General features: G+C 38.4%; 1 protein-coding gene across 7 annotated transcripts in view; it reads right to left on the bottom strand.

Annotated features, from left to right (window-relative positions):
* Positions 1-25,178, bottom strand: part of SSBP3 (single stranded DNA binding protein 3) — a 200,186-nt gene that overhangs the window by 38,378 nt on the left and 136,630 nt on the right. For 6 of the 7 annotated variants that reach the window (XM_070941304.1, XM_070941305.1, XM_070941306.1 and 3 more), the window contains one exon: positions 6,970-7,059. The exons of the other annotated variant lie outside the window; for it this stretch is intronic. In XM_070941304.1, the coding sequence (XP_070797405.1) occupies positions 6,970-7,059 (90 nt within the window). The remainder of the gene's footprint in view (positions 1-6,969; positions 7,060-25,178) is intronic. 7 annotated transcript variants of the gene reach the window in all.

Genomic DNA, 25,178 nt, shown 5'->3' with positions numbered 1-25,178 from the left:
GACTTCAAAGAAAAAATAACAAAGTCCAGTTGCCTCTTGAAAAAGCAGGAGAATGAGCATGCAGCATAATATACATCCTGCTCGTTGCTGTTTTAAGTTACAGTTCTCAGTAATTCTGCATAGTGGTTTTTTGCAAACATTTTCAGTAACCTAACTCACTTCTAAAAATACAATTTACATTGTTTAACATTATGTAAAACAAGAACCACAAATTAAATAATTGCAAAAAGATGAACATAGAGCAGGTCTCAGACATGTCTACCATTGATTTAGAAATAGAATCAACAGATAAAGGGTTTACACAAACCCGGGGTATCTGCAGGATCATCTCCTGCCATCCTCCCATCGTCCGGTGCGCTCACACAGAGTGGGCCTCCTCAGGGTGCCTCCTCAGGGTGTTGTCAGCTAGACAATGTCGGCTGGCGGCCCCCAGGGGGAGAGCATTCTCTGTGGGAGCGCCGACCCTCTGGAATGGGCTGCCCACCGGCCTCAGGACAGCCCCTGACTTCCTCTCCTTCCGCCGCGAATTGAAGACGTGGCTTTTTCACCAAATGGGCTGAATCCATAGGGGTGATTTTTAATAATTTTAATTAAATTTTAAATTAATTTTAACTAATTTTAAATTGATTTTGTTGTTTATGTAATTTTTTGTTCCTCTTGTAAGTCACCCTCCGGGAGAAGGGCGGCATATAAATTACATACACACACACACACACACACACACACACACATACACATAAATAAATAAATAAATAAAATAAGTATATCAGAGAAATCCATTCTAGCTGAAGTGAACAGGAACAGAAATTATATACAGCCTAGCCACCTGTTATTAGAGCAATTTTTCATAATACTTATTGGTCTACTTAGGCAGTAAAAATAATTGTGAGCACCTGAAATATGTTACATTTCTAAGAGTTTTTCTTACTTTGGAATAAGATGTGAATAAAAAAAGACTAACACTGATTTTAAAAAGTAAATGCAGTATAAAGGCAAAACATTGAAAACATTAGGTGACAAGAGAAATTGTCTTACATCACAACTTTTAAACACAAATGAAAACTTTATTTGAATGGTTACATTACTTCCCCAGCCCTTACCTCCATCAAATGAATAGGGGAGGATAATTGGGGAGATTATAATATTGCTTTATTAATTATAATTATTCAGACATCACTGTGTACAAAATAGTTTACACAAAAGCACTCACTAAATATATTTCCTAAACTAGTACAATAAACAAATAGAACAAAAGCCAGTCGTTGGAAAAGGAAAAGTTGCTTTAGCAGAGAAATCTATTTACAGAGTATATATGGCGTTTTTATCAACCCCTCAATATTTTGGCAGCAGCTATGTAAGCCTGATTTGGGACTCAACACTCATGTAGTAATCTCTGTAAGGACAGTAGCAACTTAAATTGTATGTTAAAAAGGAGTTGCAGGGTTGTGCCATGAACTCTAGCTGAAACACTTTGTAGAAAAACTGTCCGAAATATGCATGGGTTATGGCCATGGGTTCTAACACAAAAATGGACTGCTATGCTCTTTTCATTTTCAGAATCCTAAGTAATTATGCATAAGTGAACAGAAGTGCTAAAACATTCCTGGTTTTGCCTCTTGTATTCTGAGGCATCACCTGGGAATTCACTACAGGGTTGAAAACATTTTTTTTTTGGCAATCACCAAAGAATATCTGAAAAATTGATGTAAATACAGGACTATTACGTGGGAATGTCTTTTTATTGCATCTAAAAGTTTCTAAAATTTAGCATGTACCGGTAGGAGTTTATGCTGAAACACAATCCTGGAGAAAACAAAAAAGATTATGGACTAGCATCCGGGAAGTGAATGATCTAAATTAGATGTATTTGCTCAAGAAGCATCTGTGGCAACAGAGGAAACTTTGCCCTTTGAACATAGTAAAGGATCTAATTGCCTGTAAGTAAGAGTGATAGGATATGAGCCAGAAAAGATTCATGTAAGAGAAATAGAAAACAAAAAGCAAAAAAAAGTAGGCGACAACCAATAGGCAGCCAGAAAAGTACATTTTTTCCTATCATATCCATGCTTTACTCCACTCTCTCTTTCCTTATTCTCTGTTCCCATATTGCTTTTTCTTCTTAAAGGTATTGCTGAAAACCACCAAGTACTTGTTAAATAGCAAGGATTGGTTTCATTTTCATTAAAAGTCAGCTCTGCCAAAAACGAAAAGGATACAAAAAAACAGGGGTCTTTTTTGGGGGGGAAAGAAAGACTCCTAAATGTTGCAATTCCCAAACCCAATTATTCTGTGCACAGCTGATCTTCCAAACAGAATCAACCAGTCCTTACTTTTAAATGCCTGCACAGAACATAATAATAATAATAATAATAATAATAATAATAATAATAATAATAATAATAATAATAATAATAATAATAATAAACATGAGTGATTAAGCAAAGCTTTAGAAATATCATGGGCAATACACAACCTCCAAGAATGAATTCAAATTTCAGAATTAACTTCCGACTTAAGAAGCATAGCATATAAGAACTTTTGTGAATTCTAACAGATATGGCATATATTTGTTTATTTCAGGGTGTGAATGTTGGTGTATGGTAGAAAACCCAATTTAAGGCAGATTCTGACGATGAAACACAACTATACACTTCGAATGCATCTGAAAAATGTAATCTCTGCTATAGAACTGACCTATGCTTATCAATCTTCTGTAATTAGTAAAAAAAAAACACCTTAGTTTTCTTTCCCTTTGATAATTTTAATTCTGCTTCCTTTACCAACAAGAATAAATAAATGCAGTAAATAAATGCAACAACCCCCCCCCATGCAAAAGCGTTTAGGAATACTATTGTCTGTTCACTCCTAAGATTTCAGTGCATTAGGGGGCAGTGTAGGAACACAAACTTGCTACTGCTTTGTTATGGTGCATCTCACTAACTGCTGATGCATAGCTAACACAGCAACAGACATTGATTTATGTTCAACTTTCCATTTCATCAGAAAGATTTTTTTTTTAAAAAAAAAAATCCTACACACAAGTTCAAAATTCTGTGGGAAAATGCACAAATGACAAATGTTGGGCCCACAAGCACACAACCGGATGCATACTGACAGACCCAGGGTCTTTTTCTAAAGTTAAGCCTGTAGAGAAACTGGAGGAGAAAATGTAGGCAGTGCAGTTGCAAGGAAAGGGCCTGGTGTTTTGCGGCTGGTGTTGAATATTTTGTCAGGGCCTGGCAGAGCTGCTGATTGCTGACGGAGCTCCTGAAGTGACCTCCACCGGAGAAGGCAAAGCCAGACATCTGGCGAGCAAGTCCTGCCCTTCTGGAAAAATGTGAAAGGCAGGCAGGGCAGGTGATAACTAAAGTGGCCAGCTTACTCCTTTACCACCCTCCGCGTGGTATGTCTGGCAGACAGGAGAAAGTTCAGCCTGCAAAAGAGTGTCTAAGTCTGGGTGAGGAGGGGGAATTGTTAAGGATGCTGGTGCGTTGCCTTGAGGCTTCAAAACACTCAAACAAGCCTCACTCCTGTACTGCTGATTTTGGAACACCGGGCAAATCAGCATCTTATGCATTTTGGGTTTGATGGACAGGTATGGACACCAATGTAGCAGTTCTGTATTTTTTTTATTTTTAAAGGGTTTTCACATTTTTGTGATTTTTTTTTTTTTGGCTTGGAAACTGCTTAAGACAGCAACAGGCCATTTACAGCTGTATTTTTGTCATCCATCTACAGACCTGCTTGACCCTGGCAAAGACGCTGTGAGCTGAGCTTTTCCTTGCCTTTATCGTAACTAAACAGTCTCAAACAGTATTCTTTTTATTAAGTCAGGAGAAACGTACCACGTTGAAGTCTGAGGATTTTTCTTCTGCATGGCTGTGAGCATGCTATAATAGGACAGGTGATCAAGTATGCCAAGATTACATCAAAATGGCATATTAAAAAAAAAAAGACAGAAATATCAGCTTGTGCTTCATTCCATCATTCTATGATCATCTGTCATGATCATAGTTCATAGATCATAGTTCAAAAGTCATAGTCAGCATTTATAGAACTACGCGCATTTGGGTCTCTGCTCTGTTTACAAACTCCATTCCTTAATGTTCCCCTTCCACTCAAGTTCCTTTTCTCGTCCAGTGGTTGGATAGAAATCCCCAAGAAAATGAATGGCGGAAAAAAGTCTCTTATCAGGATTTCCATAAGAGCTATGTTCCTACCTCTGTGCACATCCAGGCACAGAGGAGCTCATCTTCCTGACTGACCTCATTTTTTGAAGGTAAATAGCACATGCTGTCAAGGAGAAGGACAAATCCTATAGAGCAGACGATCCAGCGATCAGTAGAAGACCTACATTATGCAAGCTGAAAGTATACTTTCAATGGCACATAACTTCATGTGCTCTCCTTAAATTTTCCGTTCTATCAAATGGCATCTATTTATATATGTACCACATATACTGTGGCTGGACTGTATCACAGAGTTAGGTAAATTACAGCCTGTGATTAAATTGTAATGTTGTGTTAAAGGTCCAGGGTTTTTAGCCCGTGGACACTTGCTGATATACAAATTTCAAAATGGAATTGATGGAAGAGAAATGGGAAGGTGGTTATTTTTATAAAACATTTGCACTTTGGTTTTTATGTACTCAATCACAACCTTCACATAAAGCCTAAGACATGTAGTTTGGAAAGTCGAAGAATATAGAGGGGTCCGAGAGAATTAATTCAAGAACTCAAGTTTATGCAATGAAACTGAATAGAGGAGATTCGGAACGGAAAAAAGGAAGAGAGTCGTCCTACAATGCAAAACCTATGGAATTCCCTTCCTTAAGATCAGGTGGACAGATGTGATAGGTGCTATGAGTGCTCACTAGATCTTTAACAAAAGCACTAAACAAAACTAAATAAAAGCTTAGTTACTAGAATAAACTAAAATTTAAAAAGATAGAAATTACCCCAGTTCAGTTGCTGTTTAAATTGCAGTACACAAGCTGTTAAGTGGATTACTTGAAAGCGATAATATCTGGGATGCTGCTGGACTGCAATACCCCTCATCCTTCACTATTGACTATACTATGATGAATGGGTGTTAAGAGTTCAGCAGTATCAAGAACAGTACATGTTAGCCATCCAACTGACTCACAAACATAAGCCACTTCTGAAATACTCATTAGGAAAAGGGGAAAAGCTTTCATTTATTTCCACCAATTTTAAAGAATCACACTCTGGCCTTAATTCGGTAACCTAAAATCAATAGATTTCATTTCATCACATGTAAAACTTTCCTAAAAATACTTATTTCCCTAAAGCAACAAAGCCAAAAGACATATCTACAGCTCCATCCTTCCACTAAATTTTACAATTCTAACGTAGTCCTTGTAACATTGATCAAGCTATTATTTGAGACTTCGTTCTACATAAATCCAGAACTAAAAAAATATATGTAAAATTAAAGTTTCAGCTTCCACCAACATTAATCATTTATGTGTAGAGACCTGGCTTGGCAATTCTTCTAATATAAAAATGGTTACTAGAGTTTACCAGCCATGTGTCCTTTCTATTACCTCTTATTAAAAAGACAACCGTTCCAACAGTTATGATTTTAAATTAGGGATTCTATGACAGAGATGATACTATCCCCGTTCAAACAGTCCTTCCCATCTCTTAGTTGTGTGCATAATACAGATCGATCTCGATTAACGAACCATAATTGAGCCTAAAATTGTTGTTGCTAAGCAAGACACTTGTTAAGTGAATTTTGCCTTATTTTATGACTTTTCTTGCCACATTTGTTAAGTGAAGCAAATACTTGCCAGTTGCCAAGTGTCCAGATTTTGATCTTGTAATCATGGGCATGCTGCAACTGTCATAAGTGTGAAATACGTCCATAAGTTACTTTTCAGATCCCATGAATTCAAAACCCACTGCATCATCGTCATCATCATCATCATTTCAAAATCCACTGCTTTATTCTTCTCCTTCAAGAACTGAAGTTCAAGAATGTTGGGTTCTACCCTGTTTTCCCCAAAATAAGACATCCCCTGATAATAAGCCTTTTGCATCCGTAGCCACGCCATTGCCCAGCAACACGGAAGTAGGCTTTTGAGCGCATGGCAATAAGGCCAAGCACTTATTTCAGGGTCCAAAAAAAAAATATAAGACAGGGTCTTATTTTCGGGGAAACACGGTAGTAGTTCCAAAAGCAGATCTCTATATTAACTGCTGAAAACCCTCTGAGTGTGCCTATGCAAATAATAGGCAACTAGTTATAACATGCAAATTAAATTATCCAACCCAGCCCAGCCGATCCTTTTGAATGACATAGTTTGCTGCACTTAACAAAGGAGAAAATGTTTTTAAATAAAAAAAAAAAGTTAAGAATAGCATTTGCTTTAAAACAGCTTTAGCCATCCTTATTTTTGTTGTTTTTATCTTGGGTCTCTATCACCTCAGGTTTTACCCATGGATCTAATAACAAGAATTCCACGTGGCTAAAAGCAAACTTTATTATGAGGAAAAAAGATGGAGAGAAGAATAAATTCAATCCCCCAAATGCAGCTATGTAATATTTTATTTCTCTCCTGTTGCAAAAACTCCACAGTTATGGCCCAGTCTGGATGAACTTCTGCCTGTGGCTAAAGTTTAAGAAGGTTTTGCCCAAAGAATTTAGCGGCAGCAGTTGGAAAATAACCAAGTGGTTAACCAGAAGGGAAAAATAAGAATCCATATCCTGGATGCTCTGTATTACACACAGTCCTGTCATGATCAACATGCATCTCATTCATTCCAAAGTAGCTCTGTAATGCGTGGAACTAAAATAAAAACAAAAACTAATATTGCTTTCCAGACAAGCAGGCTCTATCACATGTAAACACAGCTGATGTGAACTGATGATGAAGAAAACAAACAAAACCACCAGAGAAAGGTACCAATGAATCACTTAAAGATCAGGAGGATTAACTCTTACCTGAAAGAAACCGGGAGGAATGGGTCCTCCTGGCATTCCGTCATTTGGAGGAATGTTTCCAAGTACTGGACTTGGCGCTGCAGCTGCACTCTGGAAACAAACAAACAAACAAATAAATAAATAATTTGTATTTGTATTTGTATTTATTGAATTTGTATACCGCCCTACTCCCGAAGGACTCAGGGCGGTGAACAGCCATAAAAATAAAACATGGAAATACAAAATTTAAAATAGAGATAAAACAAATTAAATAAATTTGGCTGAACCATATGATAATGATATGCATTTATTTGGATAACCCTGGTTTGAGATCAGTGTAAAGGACATTGGTACAGAAAGTCCTCAACTTACAACCATCCATTTAGTGGCCATTCAAAGTCATAATGGCACTAAAAAAAAATCAGCTTATGACCGTTTTACGGTGCAGCATCCCTGTGGTCATGTAATCAGAATTCAGATGCTTGGCAACTGGCATGTACTTATAACGTTTGCAGTGTCCTGGGGTCATGTGATCCCTTTTTGCGACCTTCCAACAAACAAAGTCAATGGGGAAGCCAGATATACTTAACAACTGTGTTATTAACTTAACAACTGCAGTGATTTACTTAACAACTGTGTCAAGAAAGATCGTAAAATCAGGGAAAATTCACTTAACAACTTTCTTGCTTAGCAACAGAAATTTTGGGCTCAATTGTGGTTGTAAGTCGAGGATTACCTGTACATATTTCATGTGTCCACCATAACGTATGGCCAGTTACCAACCCTATTATTATCAAGACCACCCAAAGAGAATGAAATTGAATTTAACATTGTGCCATTAAAATGAACAAAACATCAATGGCTGTCATTCTGAATGAGGTGGCAACTGAGAGCTTGGTTCAATTCTCATTCTTATAGCTTTGTCATCAAAATGGCAGAAGTTATTACTAAAGTTTCCAAAACAAAGCATTTTTTTTTTTGTAGAATTCTGAATATACTCATGGACAAAGAGAATGGCAAATCCATATCTTTCAGTGTAGAGATCTAATAGTGACCATGATTAAAAACACTCTAGAGCTGTGATGGTGAACTTATGGCATGTGTGCCACAGGTGACACTCAGAGCCTTCTCGGTGGGCACACCAGCTGTCACCCAAGCCCAGCTCCACCGTGCCTCTCGCTGGCCAGCTGGTCTTCGGGTCTCTGCTGAGCATGTGTGGGGGGTGGAGTGCATGAGAGGGACACGCATGCACATGGACGGGTGGGTGGGGTGCATGTGCAGGGGGCGCTCGAATTGCATTTCGGGGGTTTGCGCGTATGTGCGTGCACCCTTGCACCTTGTTTTGGGCCTGGAAGGCCTCCTGCACCAACCTGGAAGCCGAAAATGGGCAAGAGGAGGTGGGGTGCATGTGCGTGGGGTGTGCTCACATTGCATTTTGGGGTGTGTGCACTTTGGGCGCTCGGCATGAAAAAGGTTCGCCATCACTGCTCTAGAGCAAGATTTCCTAACCTTGGCAAACTTTTAAGACGCATGGACTTCAACTCCCAGAATTCCCTAGTCAGCCAGGGAATTTTGGGAGTTGAAGTTCATGCAACTTAAAGTTGCCAAGATTGGGAGACCCTGCTCCAGAGCATCTTCTACATTTACACTCTTATACGATAGCCGTTCATCTAGCCTAGTTCAGGGATAATGAAGTTTCAGACATACCTTTTTAATGAGTTTTTTTTTAATTTAAAAAATGGTCACTTCATAATTTAAGAGATGGCTACCAACGTCATTTTCAGTTAAAGACAAAAGTGACTAAGATCTTTCTTTCAACTGAGGACTGTACCACCACAACCTAGAACATAATCTAAAAGACAGAAGTGCTAAATATTTAACCTATCATGTTTAAAGAGCAAAATGATCATACTTAATATTTAAAGCCAAGCCAAGGAAATAAAAGAGGTGTGCATATAAACCTTTCTATCTATATTCTCTCTTTGCTCTTCCCTTCTTTCAAAAACACCGAGCAGGTTTTTAGCTGCTGCGTTATAAGGAAAGTTGTGAGGTAGGTACAAAGCCTTTAGTCTATGTCCTCATTTGATCTCTGGCAGTATTTTATGTGGCTTATGTGGGATTTGCAGGAAAAGTTTACTGATTAACTGGCCCTGATATAATGTGTTCATCTGAACTGGAAAGAGAAAGGGTAAAGGTACTTTGCTAGCTAAATCAGACAGTCAATAAACTAAGCAAGAACAAACGAACAAAAACAGCCTTTTCCTTGTCCCTAGTCATTTCCCAATTCCAGCATAAAAGACACAGTCTCTAGTCGAGCATTATGCAAAAGGATAGTGAGCTTTTTAACTGACCTCACAGCACATCTGGAGGATGAAGCTGTCCATGAGCTAAGGGTACTCATTTTTATAATGCTAAATGATAACACATATATGCATATGGAATATATAAATAGGCTTTGTCCAAATCAACCCTAACAGTTTTAATAATCCATCTTGGGTTGCATGTTCTGATATAGATATTCCATTATCAGCATATTCCTGCTTAGCAAAATAATTGCTATTGATTCTTTCAATTTTCTATTGTTTCACGGGGCCAGGGAATAGAGGGCTAATTTGGTGTAGTGGTTTACGGCATCAGGTTAGATGAGCATCAGGGAGATCGTGAGTTCTAGTCTACCTTAGGCACAAAGACAGCTGGGTAACCTTGGGCCAGTCACATCTACTCAGCCCTTGGAAGCATGCAATGGCAAACCACTTCTAAAACCTTGCCAAGAAAACTGCAGGAATGAGCCCACAGGTGTCACTAAGAATCACCAGTGACTCAAAGGCAAAACAACACACACTCATGCTAAGTAAGACAAAACAAAAATTGAGGCCAAAAGGGATAGTGACATCACTTTAATAATGGCTACATTAAAACAGCAAGACTTAAAAAAAACCCATAAACATCAACTGTCCATTCTCAAATCATCAGTCTTTCATCAATGAGAACTACATAGAGATTTATAAAATTACAATTTGAAAAGAATGAGTTTTGTTTTAAATGTAGATATCTCTGTTGCTGAATATAGAGTTTAATGTCTCTGCCGGTTTCACTTCTGAGAAACTAAGTCATATAAATAGCTAGCTGGAGGAAAACAAAAAGTAGATAAGCCATGGGTGATGAAATATTGTTTGTCAAACCTGAAAAGTAGGCTCTGTTCTGATAATTTTTCAGTCACTCTGATGTGGCTTTGCTTTACGGTTCCAGCTTTGGTACTACTCTGTATTTTTTTTTAATGAAAACATTATTCTAATTGCTTAATTTTTAATGAATATTTTTTGTCAAAGTAGCTTCCTCTTTTTTGTATCTAGAAGTAAAATGTCTAAAAGCCCAAGATAGTGATAAATAGAAATATCTATACAAAAATCCCACATGGAAAAATAGGAAAAAAAACTGCATTAGAGTTTTATATTTTTCAAAAGGGATTGCCTTTAAACGTTTTAATCAAAAATTAACAAAGGAAAATAAGAAATCCTTTAAGAGTTTACTTACGTCTTCAGTTTTGGGGCAAAATCTGATGACATCTTGAATTGTGTTGATTTGGCAGAAAATTATATATTGGGACCAATAGAGACACTAGCACCTATTTTTTTTTTCTTCCTTTGCAACCATTTTCCAAAGAGCAGGGGTGAAATCCAGCAGGTTCTGACAGGTTCTGGAGAACTGGTAGTGGAGATTTTGAGTAGTTCGGAGAACCGGCAAATGCCACCTCTGGCTGGCCCCAGAGTGGGATGGGAATGGGGATTTTGCAGTATCTTTCCCCTGCCATGCCCCACCAAGCCACACCATGCCCACCAAGCCATGCCCACAGAACCGGTAGTAAAAAAAATTGGATTTCACCACTGCCAAAAAGTGTTAACCTAGCTGGAGATTTTTGAAGTGGCTGTAAATGACTGGGGAAAGTACAAGGAAACTCAAGAAGGTGGGGGAACAATATGGTTTTTTTCTTTCTTTGACCATCCTCCAGGTTGTTTTTAGGGGAACTCCTTTGAAAAAGAATTAAAAAGGAAAGGGCCTGTTGAATTGCATTTTTTATATGTTGATTAGGACTGTTCTATTTGTAACCCAAGAACCCTTTCTGAAATCCATTCTGCAAGCATTGAAGCATTCATTCTTGTCCTCTCATTTCTGCTATGAAATGGCTATGTGACAAACTCTTGTTTCTCTTGTGTTATATCAGGCTTAGAAAAAGAATTTAGCCACAGCTGTTTTAATAAACATATGCAATTAAAAAGTAAGGATAAATTAAAAACTGTATACAAGTAGTCCTTGACTTATGACAACAACTGAACCCACAATTTCTGTTGCTAAGCGAGACAGTTAAGTCAGTTTTGCCCCATTTTACGACCTTCCTTGTCACGGTTGTTAAATGAATCACTGACGTTGTTAAAGTTAGTAATGCGATTGTTAAACGAATCTGGCATCCCCATTGACTTTGCTTATCAGAAGGTCACAAAAGGTGATCCATGCGGGACACCGCAACCGTCATAAATACGAGTCAGTTGCCGAGCCTCTGAATTTTGATCACATGATCATGGGGAATCTGCAACAGTCATAAGTATGAAAAATGGTCATCAGTCATTTTATTCAGTGCCATTGTAACCAGTCACTAAACGAACTGTGTAAGTTGACAACTACCTGTAATGGGGAATAATCATGCAATTTATATAACATAAGATCCTAGATATTTTTTTTTTAAACGAGTACGTCAACATCAGTTGGCACTTAATGAGTGCAACTCTATTTGTCAGAAATGTATATTTTTAAATGATCAAATTTACTTGAATGTTTAGAATGTCATTTCCCCCCCCCCATTGGAAGATGGTCCCCTATTTTTTCTATAGCTAGCCTATTGGTAAGTCAAAGATGATTTTTCCCAAAATGTAGCTATTTCAACTATGGAGTTGTCAGAAACTGAGACGGATGCACTTACGATGTGGAAACATATAAGATACTTATTAATGCTTCTTCGGAATCCATAAAGGAATGATTGTCCCAATGAGCTGTTTTCAATATCAAACATCTTTGTTCAAAACGTTAAACAGCTAACATGACTTTGATGTGCAGACTGGGATTTCTGGTTCACTGCAACCTGGCAATATTTTGTTAGATTTGAAACTGAAAAGTGGTTTTATTATTTTGGTTAGAAGACCTTGTTAAATGTGTGCATTTTAAGATGCTGTTGTTAATGTCAGTGTGATGTATCAGTAATAATTAATAGCAGTTCGCCTTTATTTATTTCTTTTTTTAAAAAGAAATAACTAAAGGGAGAAAATACCTTGCGTCATCATAATGAACCTTTCTGGACTTACAGCATTAAGATGTAGCAATTTTGGTGAAGAGGAAATATATTTGATAATATTTTTCATGGGTCCGTTGCAATTGAAACTTATAGTTAACAACCTGTAGTTCCATATGTAGCAATAGCAACAGCTCTGAGACTCATATACTGTTTTACAGTGCTTTTACAGCCCTCTAAGCGGTTTACAGAGTCAGTATATTGCCCCCAACAATCTGGATCCTCATTTTATCCACCTCAGAAGGATGGAAGGCTGAGTCAATCTTGAGTCAATGTAGTTCCTTCACTGTGACATTTTCCTGTACATGTTTTCCGGTGTTATAGGATAGTCCTATGAAAAGATCCAGTGGAACTTAAATGTGGCTTTCAATACATTTCACGTGACTATGTTGGAAGTTATGTTCATTACTGCTTTATAAATAAGATGACAAAAATTGCTAACCCGCAGAAAAGATTTCATGGTCTACTGGGGCATAGAAGGAGAGAGATGTCTTTCTTAGAAACATGATGCATCTGATGAAGAGGATTGTGATCTACCAAAGCTTAAACAATATACAGTAATGATTGGATTGTTGCAAGATACTTCATTGTTTTTGCTGCAAAAGGATTAACAAAGCTAGCCCTCTGCATTATTTCCTTGCTAGTTAGCTTGCTGACTTCATTCCTAAATGCAGAACAAGGAAGTGATGGAGCATTTTATCGCCTATTTCATTGGCCTGTTGATTCCATGTAGTCGGTTTTTGTACTTTCCAGTGGCTACTCTAAGGCCAGCTCTTAAACACAAGGCTATAAAGCAAAACAAAAGGAAATCATTACAATCTGAGAGAATTCCCATATTCAGATTACTGTATAAAACAAATCATTTGGCTGCTCACATTTTTTCAACAGTGATTTTTTTGAACATGTCAAGTCAGTAGACCGCTGATTAAATTAAACGTAGTATTGATAAGGCTGTAGTCTGTGATCAGTGGAGACACAATCCTTGACATGATTCTGGTTGCAGTTTTGCAATCTTTCAAACATTAGTCATAACTAAATCATTTATTTCATTAAGTCTTCGTTAGCTCATTCTCGATTGCATTCAGAATAGACAAGTTTGACTTTCCAAACTTGATGCCATCCAGATTACAATTCCTATCATCCCCTTATAGCTATAAAACAGGGCTGGAAATATTAAGAGTTGCAATCCAAAACATCTGAAGATCACAAAATTAGGAAAGCCCAGGATGTGTTTTGAAGGATTATTTTTTCCCTAGCCCTTTTATTAGATACAACTAAAGCTTGAGCATTTTTTTTTCCTCCTACCAGTTTGGGGATGGGAGGGATGCTTTTTCTTTGGGTTTTTAAAGCATCATTATAAATTCAGGACTTGCCTACTTTGGAATACAAATAAATAGCAAAGAATATAGTGTTATATGACAAGCACAAAAGAGGGAATGCAGATCAATCATGAAAAGGATCCTACATACTGAAATAGAGGATGTGGAAAAGTAGGTGCAACTCTACATGGAATTATTGACATCTACCCATCCTCTTCCCAGCTATCTGAGCCAGTACGTTTTTAAAGAAAATGAAGGTATTAAAACAAAGTTATACACAACTATGAAACATAAATGCATAAGCCACTTCTATCTCTATAGTGTAGAGTAGAGTAGAGTGCATAAGCTTTATATTACAAAGTAATATAAACATAAGACACCAGTAGGAGAAGGTAGTAGAAAAGATGATTATGCATCATCAAATTGAAAACCAGGGAAAAATATATATATTTTCTTTTATTCACATCTTAAAAGCATTTTTTTAAAAAATAGACCATGAAAATATTACAACATCTCTTTTAAGTAATCCTAGCAATTCATTACTACTTCTAGTAATAAGCCTATACACAGAATCTAGCTCTAAATTACAGTACACCCAATTACATTTATTAAAACCAAATACTCTGTATCACATAATGTGCTGCTCCTCCAAAGACAGGAGGCACTGCAATAAAGCTGCCAGCCAATATTTTATTTTTTTCAGGAGATTTCCAGCATACTCTAAGCTCTCTCTGGTGAGCTTCCCAGAGTTAGACAGATCCCTAAAACAGCTTACAATAATGCAATTCAGAAATTCTACTATTTTACAACCCATCTAACTATCAAAGGGGAAAAACAACAACAACAATCTACACACTATATTTAGCAATGCTTGTTATACATTCAAACTTTCATCAGCACCACTTTCAAAGAATACAGGGTGTTTGTTTTTTTTCTAAAGCTGAATGTACAAGCTATGCTCTCTTTATCCACAATGGGATAAAACTCACCATGGATATGCAGCCAAGCCATGGCAAAGGAAATGCAAGATATCATGGTCCCTTTTGTGGTGTGTGCAACCTCTCAGTTTGGACATATCACAGACGCAACAAGACATCTGTTACATTTCCTGGCTGGCCTGGAATGCCCTTCACAGTTGCCAGTTGGAATGCCGGGTACTATGCAAAGCTCTTCTGGCCCAGGCATACTTCCCATCAAATCATGGAGTTTTTTTTTTTTTTCCAAGATACGCACATGTCAATTTGACATACACATTGTGACACTTGGCTGGAAGTTAATAATTAAAGTATCCACAGTGCCCTGAACAGAATGCAAGGGAAGAATTGTATCTACCAGACTTGATGAATTATTTAGAAGCCTGCCGTGTGGCATTGTCTCTCTCTGTAACAACCCTCCTTGGTTTCATCCTCCCCATAGTAGCTCATCTGTGATAGAAAGAACATAGCTGGTGAGTTCAGGGAACTTTCTGCAACTCAGGTGCAAACTATTCTTACCTTAAGTAACACTACAGGGTGCAGTATCAGGAGACTTCAGCCAGGCTAGCCGTAAGCTGTTTCTTACAATATAACATTTCTACTTGCTTGTTACTCCTTGGACTTCTACCAGGTAGGGCTTCTCTCCAGAATGGACCAACAGTGGGTCAATCACATGTGCAGTGACATCATTAGTCACTGCCTAAACACTTCCCAACTTGACTATTGCAACATGCTTTACATGGGGCTGCCCTTGAAGAGCATCTGGAAGCTCCAGTTGGTGCAAAATGCAGCGGCCCGCATGATTTTGTGCAGACCCCGGTGTGCACATGTATCACCTCTCTGGCGGGAGCTGCATTGGTTGTCGATTTGCTTGTGGGTGTAATTCAAGGTGCTGGTTGTCACCTTTAAAGCCCTTCATGACTTGGGACCAGGTTATCTGACGGACTGTCTCTTGCTGGTCATATCTACCCGACCCATCAGAGCGGGGAGCCAGGGAATGTTGCGGGTCCCATCCCTGAGGGAGATACACCTGGTGGGACCCAGAAGAAGAGCCTTCTCTGTGGTGGCTCCCTTTCTCTGGAACATCATTGCCCCAGAGATTAGAATGGCCCCCACTCTAATGCTTTTCTGGAAGGCGCTGAAGACCTGGTTCTGCCAGCGGGCTTTGGGAACCCAGAGTGGGATGGAGCCCATTAAATGGCTCCTGTGATCTGCTGTCGCCGGGGTGGGGGGTGGGAGATGGCAGGTGATTTTGTTATATTGTCCTATATTAATTTATTTGATTCTTTTTGTTAGTTTTTATTGTTTTAAATGTGGTTTTATATTCTGTAAGCCGCCCTGAGTAGCCATGGGCGAATAGGTGGCAATATAAGTTCAACAAATAAATAAATAAAATTAGTATTTCCTTGCTCTTGAGAAATAGAAGAGTCTTCAATGTTTTTCTCTCTACTATCTATATTTATCATATTACTTAACAGGGCATATCTGTTTCTGAGGTTTATACAAGAGTCAGGATATCAAGAAAGCAAGTAAATTTTAGAAGCACTAAAAGACTTCCTACTATCTGGGCCAGTATCTAAAAAAAATTCCCAGAGTTCTGTAAAGGTGAATAAAGGATGGTGATCCCTGGGCCAAGGTAGAGGAAAACCTAGGCACAGAATTCAGGTTACAAGAAGTAATTAGTTAAATTATTATTTATATTTTTCTCTCACTTCCTAATTAAAAAAAATTTCCCCTATGAATAAATCCAATAAAAAAATGAATATATATATATATATAGTGCGTGGGAGAGGGAAGAGAAGTCAACCCTATAAAGAAGAAATGTTAAATGGGGAAGATGCCCAAAAGATAGTCACAATAGTGGTTGAAGGAGTATAGGTGCATCCATTATTTTCTATTTAATAAAATCAGTAGTCCAATAAGATCCTCTTCTGCATTTCTTCATTATATTGTATGCAAGATAAAGACTGTTAGTTAAGTAGCTAAATACAATTAGCAAGACTTCTGTGCCTCTATGATCATTATCAGCTTAGATACACATGTGGTTTCCACTTATCTAGTTACTCTCAAAATGCTTTGCCAACTTCCTCATGCTGCTTATTCGTTTGATGTATAGCATTCTCATTCTTACCCACAAATACATATCCATACACCAATGTATGGAATAGGAAGATTACTTTTACATGAAACTTTTTCAGGTAGTCCTTCTCTTACGACCACAACTGAGCCCAACATTTCTGTTGCTCAGCAAGACAGTTAAGTGAATTTTGCCCCATTTTACGACCACTTTTCTTACCACACTTGTTAAGCAAATAGCTGCAGTTGTTAAATGAGTAACACGGTTGTTAAGTGAATCTGGCTTCCCCGTTGACTTTGCTTATCAGAAGGTCGTAAAAAGTGATCATATGATCCCTGGGACACTGCAACCGTCATAAATATGAGTCAGTGGCCGAGTGTCTGAAATTTGATCACATGACCATGGAGATGCAGCAACAGTCGTAAATGTGAAAAACGATTATAAGTCACTTTTTTCAGTGCTGTTGTAACTTTGAATGGTCACCAAATGAACTGTTCTAAGTCAAGGACTGCCTGTATTTGCAGGACATCTAACATGATTATCCACAAAATTAACTACATCAACAGTGATGAACTTCCTTGCTATAAAGTTACACTGTATCATAGGTGGTATACAATTGCAATTCATTTGTCTACAACAGGGAAAACCTTGTGTAAACCTTTTGTTTTTCTAAAAACAAAAGTTCATTTAAAAAAAACTACATACTACTAAAACTAAAATGAAGATGCCCAAACACTACCTTAATGAGTTTCCCCCAAAAAACAGGGGTGGGGGAAATCTGTGGCTCTTCAAATGTGCGGAAATAGACTCTTAACAACCCCAGCTAGCCTAGTAACAGGAAAGGCTGCTGGGGCCACTGATTTCCTCCTTACTCTTACCCTTGAGAAACTAAATATCTGCGTAGGTTCACACAACATGGTAAGATAAATAGCAGCCTTGATAACTACTGACGATGAAGGGAAGGGATTCTGTAGCTTTGTTATGGACTCCCTCCTTATGTTCCAGAAATACAGTGCATCTAAAGTTTCAGTTAGGGCATGCTCATAATCCACAAATTAAAGGCTAATGGAGTAGAATCAGGAATGTGTTATATAGTAACACTTCTATAATTCTTCAGCACTGTTAGGTACATTTTAATGCATCAGTGTATTATTAGCAACATCTTCAAAACTCATTTGCATCGCTCATAGGTCAAACTAATACCGAAATGGCCAAGCAAGCCCAACAAATAGTTGCATTGTTTATTAATGTGGTGCTCTAAAACCTGAGCTGTGATTGCAATCGGCACACCTGGTGGAGTTACTATACTTGTGGGAAATGTCATTAGCCTGGGATACAGCTTAGCATCTGCACATGTGGGAAGTCTGACAGATTCCTGCAGAATAGAAAACAAGGTTCAGACTGTTATAACTTTTGTTCTAATTGCAAAGTCCACCACTGAATGGTTCCCGATACTCACTGACGATATTTTAAAAATCAAACTGGCATGGAAGATGATGAAAACCTGGATGGATGAGTTCAGCCTCCAAACGGAGACAGGCAGTCAACACACCGGCTTGGTATACTCCAGCAGATGCCGTCTAAGCCTTTAAATCGCACACTAATTGTGCTAATTGAGCTAACAGTCGCTGTTTCATCTCCCAGCTCTGAGTCAACCAGCATCTTCTGGTACTGCTATAGAGATCCAAGCTGTTGGCTTTAGTGGTATTTTGTCAGCCATTAAATGATTCATCAGAGTCATTAATTGATTTATTACTGCTGCCTGCAAGTATTGCTTTGCAAATAAAGAATGATGTAGATCACAATGCAGAAGAAGCTGAACAACTCAACACCGGACCTGATGCTTAAACTATCTATATAAGTTCAGCACTAAGGAAAAAAAGAAGATAGGAAGAGCAAAAGAAAAAGTCAAAGGGAAAGGATGAGTTGATTTATTCATTTTTTTCCCTATATAAAAATGTTGGCTATTAGAATTTGCTGTAGTATTCAGCCTTAATGTTCTAAGGCAGGGGTCCTCAGTCCCCGGTCTGTGGCATGACAGAAACTGGGCCACACAAACAAGCCATGCCCCAACAGTGGGATGTAGGCAGCACATGAAACCATACTCCCTCCAGTCCACGGAAAAATCTCTCTCCACAGAACAAGATCCCTCTCCACAGAACAAGGCCCAAAAGGTTGGGTGCCGCTGCCCTAGAGCACAGGAAGGCATCCCAAGCAGACCTCCTAGTCAACAAAACCCCGCTAACGCTCATTTTCATCTCTTAGGCAATTCCAAAATTGGAAACAAAATATTTTTAAAAATGCAACAACAGCTGAAAACAGCTTGGCGTGGGAGGAAAGCACAAGGCAGGTTTCAAGGCACTTGTATTCCAAGAAATGATTCGGTTTTAAGTGATGCTTTTCCAGCTAATTTGTCACTAAGACCGCAGATAGTTGTTACATGCAACCAGATAATTAGACTCATCTAATGAAGAGAATGTTGCCTCTTCCTTCCAGATTTGACAAAAGCAATTCTTTATTTATTTATCTTTCTATTTATAACATTTATACGACCATCTAATACAACAAAGTAATTCTGGCCAGTCTAAAAAAATATAAAAAAGTCAGCAAGAGACACAAAACCATTGCACAAAGCAACATGACACATTTAAAATTATGAAATGGCAACCAGATTAAAATGTACCACAACTCAACAACTGGGACTCAGCTCATCCAGACTCAAAGGCCCAAGTTTTGACTGCCTTTCTGAAAGCCTTCAGGTCAGGACCAACTGTGAAAGGTGACTGATTCCTCAAAGCAGATGGCATTGCCTCAGCAGGGGTGGAAACTTGATAGAAATCAGATCTTCTTTGGTGGGAAAAAATGGGCTTGTCTACAGCCGGACTCTTTCAGTCAGAAATCTCTAATGTTGCTGTGTCTATCTCCTGCTATATTCACAGAGGAAACAGACTTTTATTAAGATCAGACACATATCGTTTGTTCAATTCACATACAGTTCTTCAATGTAAGCTATTTATCCTACCTCAGAGTCCATATTTGCCAAGGATGGAGGGGGATCCATTAAGAACTGATCAGTTTGGAGCAGTAAAAGTGCTTAAAAAATACCTCACTAATTCTTGCAACAAGTAGATCCAGAGGTTACTACTGAGTTAATGGCAGGGCCATCATTCAAACCAGGAACTTCTGAATTTATATATTTTACTCTTTTTTTTTTAAAATGAAATTTTATTGAATTAAGAACATATTACAATTCAAACTATACGGTTCGGCAATGTGTAGTCATATTGTATATTTACAAATGCGGTATCTAGTCAATTATCTAATTATTTATACAGTTTGTACAAAAATTCTTGTGTGTAAAATTGATTACTGTTTAATTAGAGTACAATAATATATAAGGTTAACTAATCGTTGTGCATTATTCCACATGAGTATTAACTTTTGCATTTAATTTCTAACCACCTATACCACAGATCCCAGATCGTATAAAATTCTGAATCCTCCTTTCCGTTTAACACATACGTTAATCTGCACATTTCTGCGCAGTCAAGTATCTTATTGACTATCTGTTCCTCAGTTGGTCCTTTTTTCTCTTTCCAATATCTGGCATAGGAGAGTCTAGCAGCTGTGACAATATGAATAATCAAATATTTCTTGTCCTTTCCAAATGTTTGTTTTAGCACTCCCAGGAGATAGATTTCCGGGAGGAAGTTAATATCCTCCTTTAGTATTTCTTGGATTCATTTTTGTATTTTTTTCCAAAACTTCCTCACTTCCGGACACGTCCACCACATGTGATAGAAGGTACCTTGGTGGTGACCACATTTCCAACACTTGGGGCTTGCATTTGGGTAGATCTTAGCAATTCTAGATGGTGCTAAGTACCATCTATATAGCATCTTATATTTTACTCTTTTAAACTAGTAAGCTAGACAGTTGGAATTCATGGTCACATTTTAACTATAATTAAAAAAACCATAAATTAAAAAAAAGAATTATTTCAAAATCTTATCCAGATCAAGCATTGTCTGCTTAATTATGACATTCAGTGATTGTACTGTGATTGTACTGTAATACTGTAAACACACATTATGAGAAAGAGCAAGATTCTCAACATTAGACTTATTTCAATGTGTGCTAGCTAAGAAAACATTTTTGGAAGCTTCTGTCTGGGACTGCAACATGCAAGGCCAAATTCAATCCCCTTCTGAGAAGTTTCAAGCTTGACTGAAGCCATGTTATGACTGCTCTACTCCTCATAATGCAGTAGAAGGAGATGTCACTAGGAAAGGGTGGAGTAGATTGTGCTCTAACAAGGGGTAGCAATAGCAATAGCACTTAGAATTATATACCGCTTCATAGTGCTTTACAGCCCTCTTTAAGCAGTTTACAGAGTCAGCATATTGCCCCCAACAGTCTGGATCCTCATTTTACCGACCTCGGAAGGATGGAAGGCTAAGTCAACCTTGAGCCTGGTGAGATTCGATCTGCCAGACTGCTGGCAGCCGGTGATCAGCAGAAGTAGCCTGCAATACTGCAGTCTAACCACTGCGCCACCATGGGTACCATTTCTGAAGGTTGCTTCAAACTCCCTAAAAGAACCTCTAAAACACAATATTAAAAAAAGTGCTCCCTGAAAAGCTTTTTAGCTGTTTCCTGAGTTTAGTATTTTGATTTCCTACAATTTTAATTCGTGGGTTTATAAACTGAAGGACTACTACATTCATATCCTGGCTCACCCAAGTTATGTTACCTGTCCCATCAATTAGGGATATACATCTGGTGGGATCACAAAAAACAGCCTTCTTGGTGGTGGCCCCTTCTCTATTGAATATCAGTCTCATGAAGTACAGTTGGTCCCCAACTTGGTGCTTTTCCAAAAGTCCCCCCAAATGTGGTTTTGTTATTGGGCCTGGGGACCACGAATGAAAATGAAGCTGAAGCTGATCAAGAGATTGATCCGATTGTGTTACTGCTGCTATGGGGGAGGAGGGCTTACGGGTTTTTCTGTGGTGGATGTTTAAATGTAAGCCATCTGGAGCCACCTATATATGAACTGGGCAGCCGTATAAATCTGTTTAATAAATAAATAATATAATTTACCAACAGGTATGTGTGCAAATACTATAATCCAAATAGTATAAGTGGAATTAAAGTGAAGTTTTTTGAAACATGCCATTTGCACAACGTCTAACGAGCACTGGCATTCTGGTTTGAATTAAGTGAGCAAACTCGGTAACAATGCAACTGCTAAGACGAGGGGCAGGAAGAAGGTACTGCGCGACTTAAAATATTTTAAAAATGTCCGGAAGGCTCCAGTTACAACACCATCATCCTCACCCTGTTCTGACCATGTTTTGGAAAAGTATCTGGAGTGTGTCATTCCAAGAGAACGCAGTGATGTAATCTCCACAAGAATAGTTACTATGCTCTTTTATCTCACACCTCACCACCAGCGTGATTTACACATCGGCCGACCCAGGGCCGTTTCACAGAAGACAAACAGCAGCTAACTTTCTAGTTCAGATTAGTATGAAAACAATTTGTCTTTGCTTACACAGAAGCCCTACTCACTGGAAACCAGCCAAGAAAAAGAGAAAGAGAAAAAAAATATCAGGCTTCTAAACCATCCTGAAACCAGCTTTCCCTGTATTATGCTTCTGCTTCAGTTTTGGCTAATAGTGTTGTCTTTTAATCCAAGTAGGAAGAGGAAAGGTTCTGACATACAGAATAACCAGCTGAATAAACCTGGGTCTGAGGTGGAAAGAAGGATTTGGAGGGACCGTATGAAAACTGAAAGTGTTGTCTCTAAAAACACCCCACTTTCGGGTTGTTTATTGTTTCTATAAGCTCTTTCAAAAGTGCTTCACTAGAGCAATTTAAGTAACCTTTGTAACTACTTTGCTAGGCATGTTAGCCAAAAAATTTGCAGATTTGAGAGGAAGAAGCAGATGAATTATTATATTCTGCACCATTGATCCACATTTTACCAAACTATCTACTATGTAAATCATACATACAACTGTCAAATTCAGGAAAGGACAGTATAGTATAGAAGTGCCTACAGTAGGAAAACTCACATCCAAGATGTTTTTGGAAATTCTTCCCTTTTACTTTCCTTTACTTCGAATTTGGAAATGAGATGCCCCACAATTAATATGGGAGGGAAAATCATGCATACTGACTGTAGGTAGTCCTCGAATTACGACCACAATTGAACCCAAAATTTCTGTTGCTAAGTGAGGCATTTGTGAGTTTTGCCCCATTTTATGACCTTTTACAAAGTTATGTTGTAACTTCGAATGGTCACAAAACAAATGGTGGTAAGTCAAGGACTACCTGTATTGCAGAAAGGAATAAACCCATTAGCAGTATTGATAGGAATAGATCCCCAAGTACAAGGTTGGGGCCTCACATCTCAGGACCTGCCCACCACAACTGAGCATCACATTTCTTTCTTAAGTTCAGCGGAGGCTTTCTTTTAAAATGCTCTTAAACAATGAGAATGCCAGGCATGACTGCAACTTTGACTTGTAGCACAAAGTATTTAAGCAATTTTTTAAAAATGTGGCGGGAGAATTCTAGTGCCACTACATGCTAAAAATCCAGGAAAGAACAGGAAGCATAAGCTGGATAGTAGATAGAAAGAACTTTATGGTGTGGATCTGAGACTGTAACAGGGAAGGTTGGGAACTCTTGTCCATGTTCTTCTCAACCCTAGAAGTCCGAAGATTTCCCACCGGAAGTCGGCAAATGGGCTGTTTCTGGCCTCCGGGGGATGGGGAAGGCTGCTTTCGCCCTCCCTAGGCTCCTAGAAAGGCTCTGGAGCCTGGGGAGAGCATAAAATGGGCCTTCTGGTCCCACCGGAAGTCGGCAAACTGGCTGTTTCCAGCCTCCGGAGTGCCTCCGGTGGGGAGGGGAGGCTGTTTTCACCCTCCCCAGGCTCCAAGAAAGCCTCTGGAGCCTGGGGACGGCGAAAAACAGGCCTATCGGGCCCACCGTGGCAAAAGCAGGGGAAAGTGTGGGGGAGGGGGGGTCGCGCGCACATGCACTGGGGGGGCATTGAATTATGGGTGTGGGCATTCATGCGTGTGACCCCCCCATGCTCCCCCGCTTTTGGCACGCGACGGCAGCTACTTTGGTTCGCCAGAATCGTCACTAAGCTAATCAAAGCCTAATTTAAAGGATCTATCTATCTATCTATCTATCTATCTATCTATCTATCTATCCATTCATCCATCCATCCGTCCATCCAAACTATTTGGTTATAAATTTTATGTTTCCACTTTACAATATTTTTATGTGCTCAGAGACCAGTATGATAATACTGTGATAGAATGCAAGCTGACTTTGGTAAACTGTAGGGGACAGGCTAAAATACCACTGGTTCCTTTGTGAAGTATGTTCAATTTACAGCTTGAAAAAGTGTTTTATCTGCTACCACCTGCTTTGCTCAATCTGAGATCAAATCCAATTCATGTAACTTCTCAGGTATCACCTCCAGAAAGAAAGGCTGTTCAAGACACATTCTCCTCTTGGCTACACATGAGGAACCTCCTCCGGTTCCTCATGTTTATCCTTCAATAAACTTTTAGTCTGCTGCAATGATTGATGTCTATCTTGTGCAAGAAATGCAACAGTTATTTGTTAGTACTGTAAAGGCAGCATTATTCAGCCCTTCTTTTTAAAAGCTTTTTTTTTAAAAAAATACTGAATGTAACAAGTAGGATCAAGAATTTATAGGGCAGAAATATAGTCTACACATTTGCTTTTCAAAGAAGAATTGCACTGTAAAGAACTCTGGCCAAGGTAATTGTGGTAAGTGAACGTTCTGTGAGCCATAATAGGATAGCTACTCTATTTATTCATTCCATTTCTGTAGCCAACTGACAACTACTCACCAAGAGAACCTAGATGTGAGGCTTAAGTCCAAAATAATCATTCATTAAATATACCCAGAAAGAAGTAAAAGACAACCTTAGCAAACCATTTCATCATTTGGACAATATAAGCTCCCTTACAACATAAACGTTAAAATAGATTGACTGTTAAAAAAATGGAAAAGACCGTGGAAGGAATGATCCTTAGAGTTAACGTAGTTATGTTAACCAGTTAACATGGAATTCATATAAAAAGAGGAAGGTTAGGTTTATATGGTGCTAAAGCCTGTCAGGAATACAGAAATTTAATTTCAGATTCTATAGCATTAAACCTGTTGTTTGACTTCTCAATCCAACTGTAAAGTGAAGAACTGTTGTGATCGTTTTTCCATGTATCAAAATCTGGTTCATGCTGTTTTAATCCAGTACCATTACTATAATCATGAAACATAAAAGCCAGGAATTCCTGTCAAAGTTTGTGCCCACAGCTTCTGACAAGATTTATGGTACCAAGTCTTATTAATCAACCCACTTAAATAACTTTATGTTTCTGAGCAGATTAACAATTGCCCTGTTTGGCAAAAGCTATTCCAGCGATATTTATAAGATTAAAGTTTCCCCGTGCCTCATTGATTAACG

The sequence above is a fragment of the Pituophis catenifer genome, unplaced genomic scaffold (genome assembly GCF_029215685.1).
Source record: "Pituophis catenifer annectens isolate HBS135680 unplaced genomic scaffold, rPitCat1.0.hap2 SCAF_3, whole genome shotgun sequence".
In the NCBI taxonomy this organism is placed as follows: Eukaryota; Metazoa; Chordata; class Lepidosauria; order Squamata; family Colubridae; genus Pituophis; species Pituophis catenifer.
The sequence above is the reverse complement of the archived record's forward strand: the minus strand, read 5'-3'. Positions and strand labels throughout refer to the sequence as shown.